The following is a 13,321-nucleotide window of genomic DNA, read 5'->3' on the forward strand; positions in this document are numbered from 1 at the left end:
TAATTTAAATTTAACGACAGACTCGCGTGGTAATTGGAAGGCTTTGTCGTTGAATAACGAAGGATTACAAAAATCCTACTCTATTATAATAATTATTACATTTTCGCGACACTTTGCAATTTTCGAGCAGAGGATCTACAATCAGATCATCATACTAATTCGAAGCATAAATTTTACGGACTGAGAATTGTTGTGTAACTTCTTTCACGCGTTATCTCGCTGCAGCGGAGCTCTAAAAAATTTCTATTCGCCTATTCAAACCGCAAATAGTTCCAAAGCCACCCATTTCCTCGGAATGTACATCCCGGTATATCCCCCGTTAATCAAATAAACAGCTACCCGGAATTTTTATTCGTCATCTTTCGCGCTAAAACCGTGGAATCGCGGCAACAGCCGATCATATTTAAGGGATACGCAGAACAATACACGCCTAGGTTTCTCTGTAACACTTAATCCGGACATCCTGCTACGCCGAGAACATCTTCAGCCGTGAAAATAACACGGCAATTAATTTCTGATAAGTCCGACGATTATTTCCCGCCGGTTGTGTTCTCACGCGTTCGGTCTGCGAATAAGTAAACACCGGGAATCGGTGTAGGTGCGTGAACGTGCACGCGTATCGCGCGATCGCGGATCACCTGCGATTAAATCCTCCCGAGGACCTCGCTCTCGCGAGTTCCCATACCCTAGTTTTCTGCCAGCAGCCGCGGTGTGCGAGCACCGATCGCGTTTCTCCGTTGCGAAATTCATGCGCCGCGAGGCTGGGATCAGAAAGGATCGGAACGACCGGCGTTCGTTCGATTTCAAACGGAAAACCGATCGACCAGCCGGCCAGGATCGGTGCACGCCACGCGTACAGTGAATATACGTGATCGTGGACCGAGGAATCGATAGCCTACGAGGTGGCAAATGTCGGAACTGTGGGGAAGGATCGAGGAGCCGGTGTGTGTACTGAAAATTGCAATAGAAATTGCCATCTCGCGCGAGAGGACACGAGAAGGACGCGGTGCCCCGTGAATCGTCGTAACGGCACACTGGTTTTCGACCGGAGATGGGCAAAATTCTTATCTAATTATAAATCTTCAATAAACGATCGCAAAGATCGTATTATTTACAAACGGACTTGTGGAATATACGCGTTCGTGGCGTGTGGCGAAACGGATGCAGAATTTATTTCGCGGAACGATACAATTCATTCTTATCCCGGTTACAAATTTCGAATAACGAACAAAAGATTGCGTGTTGTAATATTAAGGATCAGACTGAATTTTGTGAATTTACGAGGTAACGAAACGTACACCGAATACATTTCACGAAGTGATGCATATGATATTGATATTAATATTTTGTTTCGCCGTAAATATATCTGTACGCTTTATCCATCGTTCGAACAAAATAAGGCTTATGTTTGAATCACGGAATGAAATGTTTCACGGTGGTGAAATAAAAATGTAACTGTAAAATTTATGTATGTTTAGCTGGTAATCGGAGCGTGTACACCGCGAACAGTATCCAATTAATGTGGCGTGTACATTAGAATTCTCATTAACGAAAACGTAATTGTCGAATCGAATAAAAGTGACGAAGAAATCTCTACGTCTACTGTCCGAGTAAAATTTTGCCCATCTCTGTCGTTCGTTGCGCTTCGACGCGCGAAACGAGTAGTATAAATTTAATTGCAAGAGTTATCTTGATTGTCGTAATTTTGTTAATCGATTGTTTCGCATTTTTTTTTACTCGATATCGTGGGTCTTAATAGGAGTTTTACACCTGGAACGACCAAATTACTCTCGGTATAAAAGCCCGGAAATTAAAGTCTGTGATAATAACGATACGGTCTAAATTTTATAGCAGCATAAAAAGATAGAATGGCGTATAAAAGAACGGAAAAGCGTACGGTGGCTTACTCGAAATAAAAGAGTATTTATCGCAGCGTCGTTCGCGTTCAAAAGTTATTAACGTAAGCGCCTCGACTGGAATGATAATTTTCATAGATAATTTCGCTGATCTGCCGCAGGACGACAGGAGCTCCCGTTCCGACGACTCCAACGGCGAAATCTTCAAAAATGTCCCGAAGAACAGCAGCACGTTTCGCATTTGGAAAATCGAGGTACTGTTTTTGCTTTTAAAAAACGATACACTTTTTAAAGATATTTAAACCAAATATTAGGTAGACTGAAAAGTAATATCGTTTCTTTTATATTAAGTTCGAACAAGTTTTTAATATATTTCTATTTTTAATTAATCGTCCTCGTTATCAACACTCTTTTGCTATGTTGTGCGCAAATGTTGAATGCCAGATCGGTAAAAATCAATGAGCTGATGAGTGATAAACAAGTATTTAAAATTGCAAAAACGACATTACTTTCCAGTCCACCTAATAGATACTAATTTTTTAGTCTTTTTTCGTATTAAAAACACTCACTCAGTTTTAAAACGTGTCGCATGCCACTTTTCTACAGATTGAGAAACACAAAGAGTGAAAGTACGAAATACAAAATTACCTTTCAATGTATGTGCAACAGGGTTTACGAGTTGCAGCCGTCACCGGAAGTAATATGGGATATTTCCTCTCGGAATTGGCATACATTATCTACGCAGTGTCACCGAAAGACGGTCCACTCCCTTATCCTGGGATGCCGGTAATTTTCTTCTATTATCTATTTCGCAACGTTCGGCATTTCCTTCGTCATAAAACGTTACAAAATACGCGTTGCGACCGAAGAATAAATTCCTTCCTAGTAAAATAATGAATTGAAAATATTTAGACGAACTTCCGTTTCCAACAAAATTAAAAATTAATTCAACATTAATCTTCCTTATTGTTTCTGACATTCTTACAACAAATATATTATATTTATCAGATTTTATCCTCGCCAATACTATTCGTACAATTTCCTTGAACTAAAACTCAGAAACGGAAATTTCTCGAATAAGGTAAGTGGTACGTACCACTTCTAGAGAAAAAAATGTCAATTTTACTTTTATTGTACATATATAGCTCTTTTATCATGCTAAACGACGTATTTCTACCTCTATTAGTCTCACGCGAGAAAGCAGATATGTCGTTCGCAAACAGAGTACCGTTCCTTTAAAATAGTAAAATGCTTCTCCCGTAAAATTTTCATTTTAATTCGCAATGTGGCAATTTCAATCGCTTAACATCCGTTATCCACTTTGACGTATCTACATAATAATCTGGTCATATCTTTGATATATTCGAAGTCGAAGCGTTAAGTGGTTAATTTCGTTGAAATTATCGTTGCAGGTTAAAGACCTGAAATCGGCACCGGTGGTCCGCGTCATACATTTTTGGATCGGTTCCGCTTGCGACTCCGCGATTTCCGGCGCAGCTGCTCTTCGCGCGGCCGAACTGGATTCTCTGGTGACCGCAACGATCCTCTTGAGAGAAGCGCAAGGTCGAGAAAGTCCGAGATTCCTGGCGTATTTTCGGCAGCGTCTCGTTATCGAGAACTTTCATTTCGAAGCACCGACTTGCTCGTTGCACCGAGTCACCGGAGTCGGGGTACCCGTGCTAACGGAACTTGAAAAAGTTCACTGGGATCATTTCAGTTCCCGGGACGTTATCCTCGTGGACGTTATATCCAAGTACGTATCGTGCCACCAACTGGGATCAGTGCGGTTACTTTTTATTACAGATTTTTCATTTATATATTTCTTAAAAATTAACTATACGAGAATTGTGTGATCCTATTAAAACAGGGGCATCGTTTTCCTCTGGCTCGGATCAACAGCGGACCCGTTACACAAGCGACACGCGATAAACATACTAGAAGCTAGAAAAGAAAATAACAATGGTCACATCGTCATCGTCGAGGACGGTTACGAGCAGACTCTACCGAACGGAGACCGGCAACTCTTTGCCAGCATTTTGGATCCGTCTACGAGAGTCGTGCAACCCGATCGTCCCCACAGAGTCAACACGCCAAGCCCTGTCAAGCTATACAGGTGTAGCGAACAGTCCGGTAAATACAAGGTGGCGGAATTAAAATCTGGACCGATTCTCCGGTCGGATCTCACATCCGAATCTGTTTATCTGATCGATCGCGGCGAGGCGGGTGTTTGGGCATGGGTTGGACACAACGTGAATGCCCGAGAGAAGCTGGAAGCAGTTCGCAACGCGCGTGGATTCGTGAAGAAGAAGAACTACAGCAACGGCGTGTCCGTTGGTAGAGCTCTCGAGGCCTGCGAACCTACTGAAATGAAGGCTCTCGTCAGAGGCTGGGAACCATCGAAGATGAGGCCGCTCACGTTACCACCGAATTTTGAACCCGATTACATGAACGAGAGACCCAGAATGGCTGCCGAGTGTCAACTGGTGGACGACGGAACCGGCGAAAGAACTCTTTGGAGGGTAACTCGCAAGGAGGGAATGGTCCAAGTCGAAGACAAAGGGATATACTATGCGGAGGCCTGCTACGTGATGTGTTACAAGTATGGCCAGGGTCGCAGGAGCAGAACCATCGTACGTCTACGTAGGAAAATACAGCTTTCGATATTAAATCATGAATTTGTTTGTGTGTTTAGTCTGTGCCATTGCGCAAAGTAGCATTACCTTTCAACAATAAAGATTTAATAGATGGATACGTTACAGGTGTACTGTTGGGAAGGAGTTCATTCCATAAAGGTGGACAGAGAGGCTGCGTTGGAAACAGCTTGTCGTTTATCGGAAGATGCCGCCGCTCAATTAGTGAAAGCATGCCAGGGTAGAGAACCGCCTCATTTGCTGCAAATTTATGATGGAAAATTAAAAATACTAGCTGGAAAGCATCGTGATTCTCGTGAGTAACGTAAACTTTTTATCGGTATACTGTGTATTCTTAAGTTGAATTTTATTATTGAACAATTCACTCCACAGCGCCGGAAAAATATTTCGTCAGAGTTTTTGGATCTACACCTTACACGTCGAAAGCGGTGGAACGTCCTTTGAGAGCTAGCAGTCTTGATTCCAGCGGAGTGTTTATTCTCTTCTCTGATATGCCTGTAGTATGGTGCGGAGGTAGAAGTACCGGAGACGCTAGGCAAGCGTCTCGACGTCTTGCACCTAGAAACGCGCCTCTGATGATAGAAAATAAAGAAGACAGCGATTTCTGGGCAGAACTCGGAGGTAAGAAGTTTACACGAGTGCAGTATCGAATTATAAACTTCTACATAGAAAATTTCATGTACTTAAATTCGCTATTGTGTTTTAAAACATTTAACCATAAGGTAAAGGCACTTATGGTACGGAAACCGTCGACATCGGCGAAGAGCTTGAAAAACATTTGTACCAATGTCAAACGGAATGTGAAACGTTCGTTGGAGAAGAAGTACTTGGATTTGGACAGAATAGCCTTCTCCCAGAGGCAATTTGGTTGTTAGATGCTGGAAATATAATATGGATCTGGATTGGAAAGTCTTCAAATCCTAAATCATTGAGAGAATGCGTACACAACGCTATGATATTTCTTTACACTCATCCAGCTAGTAGAGATCGAAATACAATCATTTCTGTTATTAAACAAGGTATTTCGAATTGCCCACTTGTAAGAAATTCAATGTCCGAACTTACACTGTAAGAAAATTAACTAACTTCTTTTCCAGGAATGGAACCTTCAACATTTATAGGACTCTTTGACAATTGGAATTACAATTTCCTAAGAGACTATAAATCATTTGAAACGTTTTATACGCTTCTGCAAGATAAAGAATCTATAACCAAGATACAACCGTCCTCAAAGTCATCGAGTGATTTCGATAATTATGTGAAATATCCTCTTTCCGTGTTGAAAAACGAACCAGAAAATTTACCGTCTGGCGTTGACGTTGCTCGCAAAGAGATGCATCTCACTTTTGATAATTTTATTACGATTTTTAAAATGGAACCTGATGAATTTGTCAAACTTCCTGCTTGGAAACGACAAAGGTTGAAGCAATCCGCGGGTCTCTTCTAACTTATGAATCCTCCTCTTTTTATAATAAAATTTGTATGATAGTCGTTTTAATATTATCACACCATATTTCTTGTATTTTATTGTTTGAAATTAAATTCATTAAGCGAGAAAACATAAAGAATAAATACCTGTAACTTCAAATATCATAGTTAAGACTTTATTTATTAAAACTTCACATATCATTTGAAATTAAATTTAGAACGAATTTATGCGCATTTCAAGATGAAGTATCCATTGGTTCTTCTGCAATTCTACGAATACTTTCCTCCTCTACGATTATAGGACGAACTGTTTTGTTAAGTATAGCTGTAGTGCCACGCTTGTATCGATAAGATATTTGACGCTGTCCTTTTACATTAGCAACGTCGTAAGGTCGTAAATAATCTACGGAACCCTTACGTATGACGCATAGATCTACATTAGAACCGGAACACAAATCATTAAACACACCCCCACGAATAGCATCTGCTACGAGTTCTTTAGCTTCCTCCTCCTAAACATATTTTAACATGAAATGTAACTGTTGTCTATAAATGACACGTATATGTCAAAATTGTATGCATTCTTACCGTCATATCAGGTTTCCATCTACTTTCAAATACAGCCATGGCAGCTAATGATCCTGATCCCATAGTAGTATACATATGCTTGTCTGTCGATCCATGAGGATAAATACAATATAAATGTGGACCATCTAAATCACAACCTCCCAATATCAAAGCAGCTCCAATGTGGCCTTGATAACGGAACAATAACTGTTTGATCATTGCATTAGCAGTGCAAACAGGTACTGTACGACCAGTATTTAAACGATGCAACTCTAATTGGCTGGATATTGTCTGAGTTGTCATTTCAGTATCAGCAGCAGTTCCTGCACCACAGCAACTTCAAAATGATAGTCTATTAATTGTCTGTTATCTAATAGTATGAAAAAAGTTATGGTAATTGCTTACAATAGCACCAACCTTACTAATTTCAAAAGCTTCTAAAACAAAAAGTAATAGTCTATCCTTGTCTGATTTTATTTTCAACATAGTACTGTTACTGTTACAAATATTTGTATGCTTTAGGGCACACAATGACATATTCTTTCCAACATACAATATTATTGAAATTGGTGAGGTCAATGTTATTGTAAACAGTTATTATATATACAATTAATGTCAATTTCATTATACTCACTATATATTTTTTGCAAGAAAATGAATTTTGCTGCAGTTTTTATCAGCAACTATGGTATCTTCTGTTGATCTTGTGTCACCCCCAAGAACCACTCCATCCTTGAAAATAACTCCAGCAATAGTTGTTCCTGTTTTAACAGCTTTAGGTGGTTGGAACCCTTTCTTTACCATAAAGTTATTTCTAGAAAAAACGTACAAAGTAATGTTTGATAATTCTTGTCATTCTTTCCAATTTTATGACTCTATCAAGAAAAATAGATATTAGTAAAAAATGACACAGCAGTATTAACCCGCAATAGGTTATGTACGGTGAAGTATTATTTTTCGGCGTCACCGCTATATATGCCATTGGTACGAGTTTTCTTAAATAATACAATTATTTTAACAATAAGTTACCTTTGACAAAGGTCAAAAGAAAATCCAGGTGCAGGAATTTCAGGCACAAGTACCGAAGACATAATTTCAAGTCTTTTCACTACTACCCTTTCGAAAAGAACACACCAGAATACTCAAGCACTCAAGGATTCAGGGCATGAAGAGCGCTTTCACAAACGTGACGCTTGCCAGAAGATGGCAGTTCTACGCGCACCATTTATATTTGAATTTTTGCGCATGTCTGTATGTGATAAAATTTAATTAAAGTAACAATTAAGCATTATGATGGAACTTATCATAAGTCATTCACAATTCTGCATATAAGTGACAGACAAACGTTACGTCTATCTTTCCTACGCGTCAATGGGTTGAAATAACAAGAACTAAAATTAAAAGTATGATGCATTTATTTAAAAATATAAATAACAAAGTACTCGTCAAAATAAAATACTAAACGAAAACGCATTTTGCTTCAATACAAATAATATTTTGAAAAAATTTACGGAAGTTTAACACTTTATAATGATTAAACTTTGGATAATGCTTTCGTGCTAAATAAATTACTGTGTAAACAGCATCCGTCGCAAACAATAAACGAGATTAAACAATCAATAAATTGTAGAAAAAAAAAATAAACACGCTCATGCGTAATTTACATATTATGAAATTTTTGTCACGTATTGTTATAAAAATATACTACTCCTTCTGACATTAAACACTGCTTGATAACGTAACGTAAATTTGTATAAACATGTTTATAAACAAGTTACATCATTCATAATTTCTGCCATCATATTTTTGTCTTGTAAAGCAGCATCCAATTCTTCTTGATCCCATTCCAAACTAACTTTCGATAAACGAGGCTCCTTTTTAATTGTCAGTTTTAAAATACCTCTAGTTTCTATCAGTGAGCATAAACTTACAAATTCCGAACTATCGACAGCATGGATATTTCGCTTCTTGCAGACCTTCCTGTATACTTCGTGCAGCTAAAATATGTTTCTGATGATACAAACTGTAATTAAATTTTCACTTGCAAATATATTTGTGTTTTTGTGAACTTACTCTTCCCACAGTTACATCCCTGTTTCGTCCTTTATTTAAAATAAGTAAGAAAGAACATAATAACAATTTTTGTTGCAAAGGGAACGTACTTTCTTCTTTTTCAATATTCTGAGATCCTCCATAAACACCGTTTAAAACTTTAATGACATCCATTAAATCTGCTGGCTTCTCTGGTGAAGGTTGTTGTTTTTTAGGACTACCAGTATTTGACTCTGTAATAAAAATTAGTTTTTATAGAAAACAACAATTTTTCCTATTGAATTATACAGTATACTCCTATTTTATTCATACAGTAAGTAATAAAATATACCATTGTTGTTTGTAGGTTGTAAAACTTGAGCTAACTTATGTGATTCTGCAAGCTCTATTACTCTTCTACTGATATCCAGTGCTCTTCTAATATCACCAGAAACAGCAGCAACTTTTCCAGCTAACAACTGTATTGCAGTTCCAGTAAACAAATCAGGTACTTTTGCTTCGTTTAATCGTTTAGATATTATATCACATATTTGTTGTTTCGAATATGGTGGAAAATGCATCAACTTTGGTTTCATTTCACATCTAGCTTGTAATCTAGGCAATATCCTATCTGTTAAATCTAAGGCATTAGCAATGCCAACCAAAAGTAGTTTTGAATTACGCATTGATGGCCACTCAAAAATAGAATATAAAACAGACTGTTTCTTGCTTTCTAGTTGATCTAATTCATCTAAAATCAAGAGTAACATTTTATGTTTGGAGACCAAATATTTTTCAATGATAGTTTTGGGATATTTTCCACTAGGCAGTCCCAACTCCTGAATGATCTTTGTATAAATAGCAACAGCAGATTTCATGGTTGTACAATTAATGTAAACCACTTTAAACTGTGATTTAAATTTAGGTTGCATAGTAAGCTTTGAAAGACACGCTGTTTTACCAGTCCCTGGAGGTCCCGAGACATATAAAGAACCTGAACTTTCAGTTTTTAAATGCTCGTCTAGAAATTCTTGTAATTTAGCTAATTCTGCTTCTCTACCAGGTAAAGTTTCAGGTACTGAACTATGTAAAGCCTTCCGTGCACTACGGTATTTTTCAGAACCAAACAATCTTTTAGGAATTAATTTATCCTCATTGTCAGGGGATATTAAATTTAACTTGTCTAAAAGTGAAGATGGCGTAGAGGGTGATGTTGTTGGTTTTTCTACCCTCTTTTGTTTCGGGGGTGTGGAGCCATTTTTTACTGAAATAAATATAAGTAAATTTTCTTGCATAATAGGTATACATTTTAAAAATTGAACAGTAATAAGTTTCAAATACATACCATCGGATTCGCCAGATTTTCGAATACAACGTGGAGTTCGAACAACAGTACCTTTACCGCATATTTCCACATTATTTTCTATCGACGCATTTTCCACATCTGAATCCGAATCCGATTCGCTACTACTCAAGGTAATGATCTTTTTAACTCTAGGAGTATACGTATACGAAGATTGTCTAGCAGTTGCGTCAGTAAAATCTTCCTTTGTAACGTTATTTTTGATTCCATAAAACGAACTTTTTTTACGTATATTAAATGGTATTTTCGTTTGAATACTCGTCATTTTTATATAATTTTGTTAAGCCACTCGATTTATCGTCAAGTAAAAAATAGATTCTTTACACAAAAAACTTTTTCTTCACTTAATAAACGAAGTTTTTAATATAAACTTTTTGACATCTCCCGTATTATTCTTTAACCTACAACACGTTCATCTATCGCGATATAATCGTTTCAAAATTCTTCTGACGTATTTTAAATTGAACGCTTATTAACGTTAGTTCGTTAATGTCAAATCGTTAAATAAATTTCCCGATTTATTTATTACAGACTGACCCAAGAACTATCTCTCAATGTCGCGCAACAAGTGTAGTCTGTCGCGGCTTTTCGCGGGAAGTTGCTTTAAACGCGGGAAACCGAGGGAATTGGAGGGAATCTTAACCATAAGGAATGCATGAAATAGGAACGAAACAACGAACGTGGATTTTGCGCGGGAATAATCGTATTTATAAAATGTAACACATTCGTTCAAGTTAATGCATAAAAAAAATATTACACAAGCATTACTTAATATTCTAGACGATGTGTGTTAATAAAATTTGTGTATTTCGTTACGTATGCTTTATATTAATTAGGTTAATGCATATACGTGTTTTGAAATGCGCGCATAAAAAATTTGTCAGCCCTCTAGACGTACATTCATGCACTTCAAAGAACAACGTTTCCGGGTTTCGACTGGAACGAGCGCTTCTCTTCCATATTGGTTTTGGAAGTCACAGAAGACAGCGGCATCGAGGACATTGTGGTCCGCAGTAATCGAGATATTCTAGAGTGATCTAGAAATCTCATTAATCCAAAATGAGAGCGAAGGTAGAGTTTTATTAACATTTCTTATTAATCACAATATTTCTTGCCACAAATGTACTATTATATGTGTTTTAAGTATCTAACTTACGGTTTGAAAAGGCTACTACATATGTGCGTGGTTACTTGACACAGCGTTGTTAATGCAATATTTTGTTCGCAAGAATGTTTCCTTTCAATACATTTAAGACTTCTTCTAAACGCTTAACACTTATCGATTATCAAGAAATCTGGTTTTATGTATTTCATACGTTTTACAGAAAGTGATGATTAAGATTATGCAAAGAGAGGTTAACCGAAGTTTACTTTAAATTTTCAGTGGCGAAAGAAGAGGATGCGCAGGCTAAAGCGTAAAAGGAGGAAGATGCGTGCGAGGTCTAAATAATTTTTTTATCCATGATCTCTGTAAGTGTATTTTACCATTCATTTCACTTTAATTATATAGTGTGTCAGTAACAGTAGAATATAGTAATTAATCTTTATAGTACAGATAAACTCTCTTCATTTTTAATATTAAAATTTAGTATATGTTGAAAAGAAAAAAAAAATCAGTCCTAAGTTAGAAATGATGTATCATCATTAAATAGAATATATCAGTATTGGATAATTTATACAAATGCAGGACTGATATTTCTCTCTAGAATACATTTGAAGTATATTTACATTGATAACTCATTATATCTGTGCAGAATATAAAACTTTGAAACAGAATTCATGTATTAACCTTAAAAAATATTTATTTCAGCTGTAGGAATAACACCAGTTCTGACACAAGAATATCCTGCCGATCTGATTGTCATCACATCAACAATTTAACACTTCTGTACATTGTTTCTACATAGAGAGTCACATTTTATTAATGTACGTGTCTTGCACGATTAAATAAAGTGATTATTCAAAATATATACAGTACTCTTGTTTCCTTACCATACTTATATGAAATTAAAATTACATTTACATTTAATGTTTTGACAAGGATGCAATAATTTTACAAATATATATAACTTAGCTTTTGTGTGTTATGTTTACTTAATTTATCAATAATAATACACATGCACGTGAAGGTATAAAAAAACAGGCTGTGAAACTTTGAATGACTTAATATAAACATAACCTTGTTTGTTACGTTCGTTCAAGATGCGAAATCGTTTGTTATCAAGTCTATTCCGAACAAGAAGATTGTTATATGAATATTCCATACCTCGCATTAATAATGTAGTAACGTATCCTCGGATAAACCAAGTTAAACAATTTTCAACTAATAATGTAAAGAATTCCAAAGAAAACATACAAAACGATTCACATAACCTATTTGGTTCGGTAAAGCCTAATTATAAGATCTTTGATGACAAAGATGCAGAAATTATTCTCGATGCCAGTGAAAAGCAAGAAACAATTAATTTAGAAGATTTAATTAATGATGTAGAAGAACGTGATCCTTATATGGGATTAAATTTAGAACGTAAGTTTAAATGAAACAATTCTATACTGTCATTTATTATATTTGTTACAATTATATATTTAATATTAAAGTCCCCGTGATATTTGAAACCAATGAAAAATTAGATATCTTTAATAAATTGTAATAATGAAATTACTTATCAGGTGGCGTGAAAGGTGTATATGAAATTGAAGACCTTGTATCGCTATTGAAAAGGGATAATGCTCAAGACATCTTTGTAGTTTCTGTTGATCCTAAATTGTCCTATATTGATTACATGGTTGTAGTAACAGGCAAATCAAACAAACATATGAGTGCCCTTGCTACTTTTGTACGTAAAGTATATAAATTGAAAAGACACAAAACAGACATAATACCAAAGATTGAAGGGTCAAATTGTAAAGATTGGATAGCTTTAGATTTAGGTACATATACTTTGTGTTTAAGTTTCATGATATGTTAATATATAAAGTAATTGGATATTAATATCCATTCTCTTTATTTTTTAGGGAACATTGCATTACATATTTTTTCAAAGTCAGCCAGAGAATTGTATGATCTAGAAACATTATGGTCAGTTGGTCCTGATTATGATGATAAGAATAATGAAACAGGCACAGTAGACCTTATGGAACAATACAATATAATTTTGAATACCATCAAACCTGTTGAGAAAAACAATGAAATTGAAAATGAGGCTAAGGAGTGATGACAAATATAATTATCAACATAATGTAAATTGTATTTTCATTTTAAATAAATTAACATAACAACAAGTTAGTACCATCGTTTAATTTATAGTTCCATTTTGTAATAAATTATATTTATACAAAAATTGGAAGTTATTTGAAATTTGTACCCTTTTATTTGATCGAAAACAAAAATTTTAGTGAACGAACCGCATCATCGAATAATTATT

At 35.9% G+C, this 13,321-nt stretch overlaps 4 protein-coding genes across 4 annotated transcripts; 2 read left to right on the plus strand and 2 right to left on the minus strand.

Annotated features, from left to right (window-relative positions):
* Window positions 1-197: 197 nt before the first annotated feature.
* Window positions 198-6,102, plus strand: LOC128887381 (villin-1). The gene is made up of 9 exons (XM_054143213.1): window positions 198-942; window positions 2,018-2,110; window positions 2,526-2,642; window positions 3,269-3,609; window positions 3,724-4,486; window positions 4,616-4,802; window positions 4,880-5,128; window positions 5,230-5,526; window positions 5,605-6,102. Exons 1-9 carry the CDS (start codon window positions 910-912, stop codon window positions 5,952-5,954), a joined length of 2,430 nt encoding a protein of 809 aa, XP_053999188.1. The 5' UTR covers window positions 198-909; the 3' UTR covers window positions 5,955-6,102.
* LOC128887397 (proteasome subunit beta type-7) lies at window positions 6,090-7,692 on the minus strand. The gene is made up of 4 exons (XM_054143250.1): window positions 7,532-7,692; window positions 7,137-7,316; window positions 6,524-6,839; window positions 6,090-6,447 (listed from the first exon to the last, which is right to left on the minus strand). Exons 1-4 carry the CDS (start codon window positions 7,591-7,593, stop codon window positions 6,172-6,174), a joined length of 834 nt encoding a protein of 277 aa, XP_053999225.1. The 5' UTR covers window positions 7,594-7,692; the 3' UTR covers window positions 6,090-6,171.
* On the minus strand, window positions 7,532-10,740 carry LOC128887386 (cell division control protein 6 homolog). Its single transcript, XM_054143227.1, has 4 exons — window positions 9,879-10,740; window positions 8,886-9,797; window positions 8,576-8,787; window positions 7,532-8,499 (listed from the first exon to the last, which is right to left on the minus strand). The coding sequence occupies exons 1-4, from the start codon at window positions 10,159-10,161 to the stop codon at window positions 8,266-8,268; spliced, it is 1,641 nt and encodes a 546-aa protein (XP_053999202.1). The 5' UTR covers window positions 10,162-10,740; the 3' UTR covers window positions 7,532-8,265.
* A 1,299-nt stretch (window positions 10,741-12,039) lies between these two features.
* On the plus strand, window positions 12,040-13,182 carry LOC128887398 (mitochondrial assembly of ribosomal large subunit protein 1). The gene is made up of 3 exons (XM_054143251.1): window positions 12,040-12,423; window positions 12,567-12,827; window positions 12,912-13,182. Exons 1-3 carry the CDS (start codon window positions 12,099-12,101, stop codon window positions 13,109-13,111), a joined length of 786 nt encoding a protein of 261 aa, XP_053999226.1. The 5' UTR covers window positions 12,040-12,098; the 3' UTR covers window positions 13,112-13,182.
* The last annotated feature ends 139 nt before the right edge of the window (window positions 13,183-13,321 follow it).

Source organism: Hylaeus anthracinus, unplaced genomic scaffold, assembly GCF_026225885.1.
Source record: "Hylaeus anthracinus isolate JK02 unplaced genomic scaffold, UHH_iyHylAnth1.0_haploid 11985, whole genome shotgun sequence".
In the NCBI taxonomy this organism is placed as follows: Eukaryota; Metazoa; Arthropoda; class Insecta; order Hymenoptera; family Colletidae; genus Hylaeus; species Hylaeus anthracinus.

Bases quoted from the DNA above. Each gene is read 5' to 3' on its own strand.
- LOC128887381 (XM_054143213.1), top strand. From the start codon at position 910: ATGTCGGAACTGTGGGGAAGGATCGAGGAGCCG. The intron at 2,643-3,268 runs GTAATTTTCTTC...TTATCGTTGCAG, and splicing joins TCCCTTATCCTGGGATGCCG to GTTAAAGACCTGAAATCGGC. The intron at 5,129-5,229 runs GTAAGAAGTTTA...TTTAACCATAAG, and splicing joins TTTCTGGGCAGAACTCGGAG to GTAAAGGCACTTATGGTACG.
- LOC128887397 (XM_054143250.1), bottom strand. From the start codon at position 7,593: ATGTCTTCGGTACTTGTGCCTGAAATTCCTGCACCTGGATTTTCTTTT. The intron at 7,317-7,531 runs GTAACTTATTGT...CGTTTTTTCTAG, and splicing joins TCTTTTGACCTTTGTCAAAG to AAATAACTTTATGGTAAAGA. The intron at 6,448-6,523 runs GTAAGAATGCAT...AAATATGTTTAG, and splicing joins GATGGAAACCTGATATGACG to GAGGAGGAAGCTAAAGAACT.
- LOC128887386 (XM_054143227.1), bottom strand. From the start codon at position 10,161: ATGACGAGTATTCAAACGAAAATACCATTTAATATACGTAAAAAAAGT. The intron at 9,798-9,878 runs GTATGTATTTGA...TATTTATTTCAG, and splicing joins AAAATCTGGCGAATCCGATG to TAAAAAATGGCTCCACACCC. The intron at 8,788-8,885 runs GTATATTTTATT...TTTTTATTACAG, and splicing joins ACAACCTACAAACAACAATG to AGTCAAATACTGGTAGTCCT.
- LOC128887398 (XM_054143251.1), top strand. From the start codon at position 12,099: ATGCGAAATCGTTTGTTATCAAGTCTATTCCGAACAAGAAGATTGTTA. The intron at 12,424-12,566 runs GTAAGTTTAAAT...ATTACTTATCAG, and splicing joins TATGGGATTAAATTTAGAAC to GTGGCGTGAAAGGTGTATAT. The intron at 12,828-12,911 runs GTACATATACTT...TTTATTTTTTAG, and splicing joins TTGGATAGCTTTAGATTTAG to GGAACATTGCATTACATATT.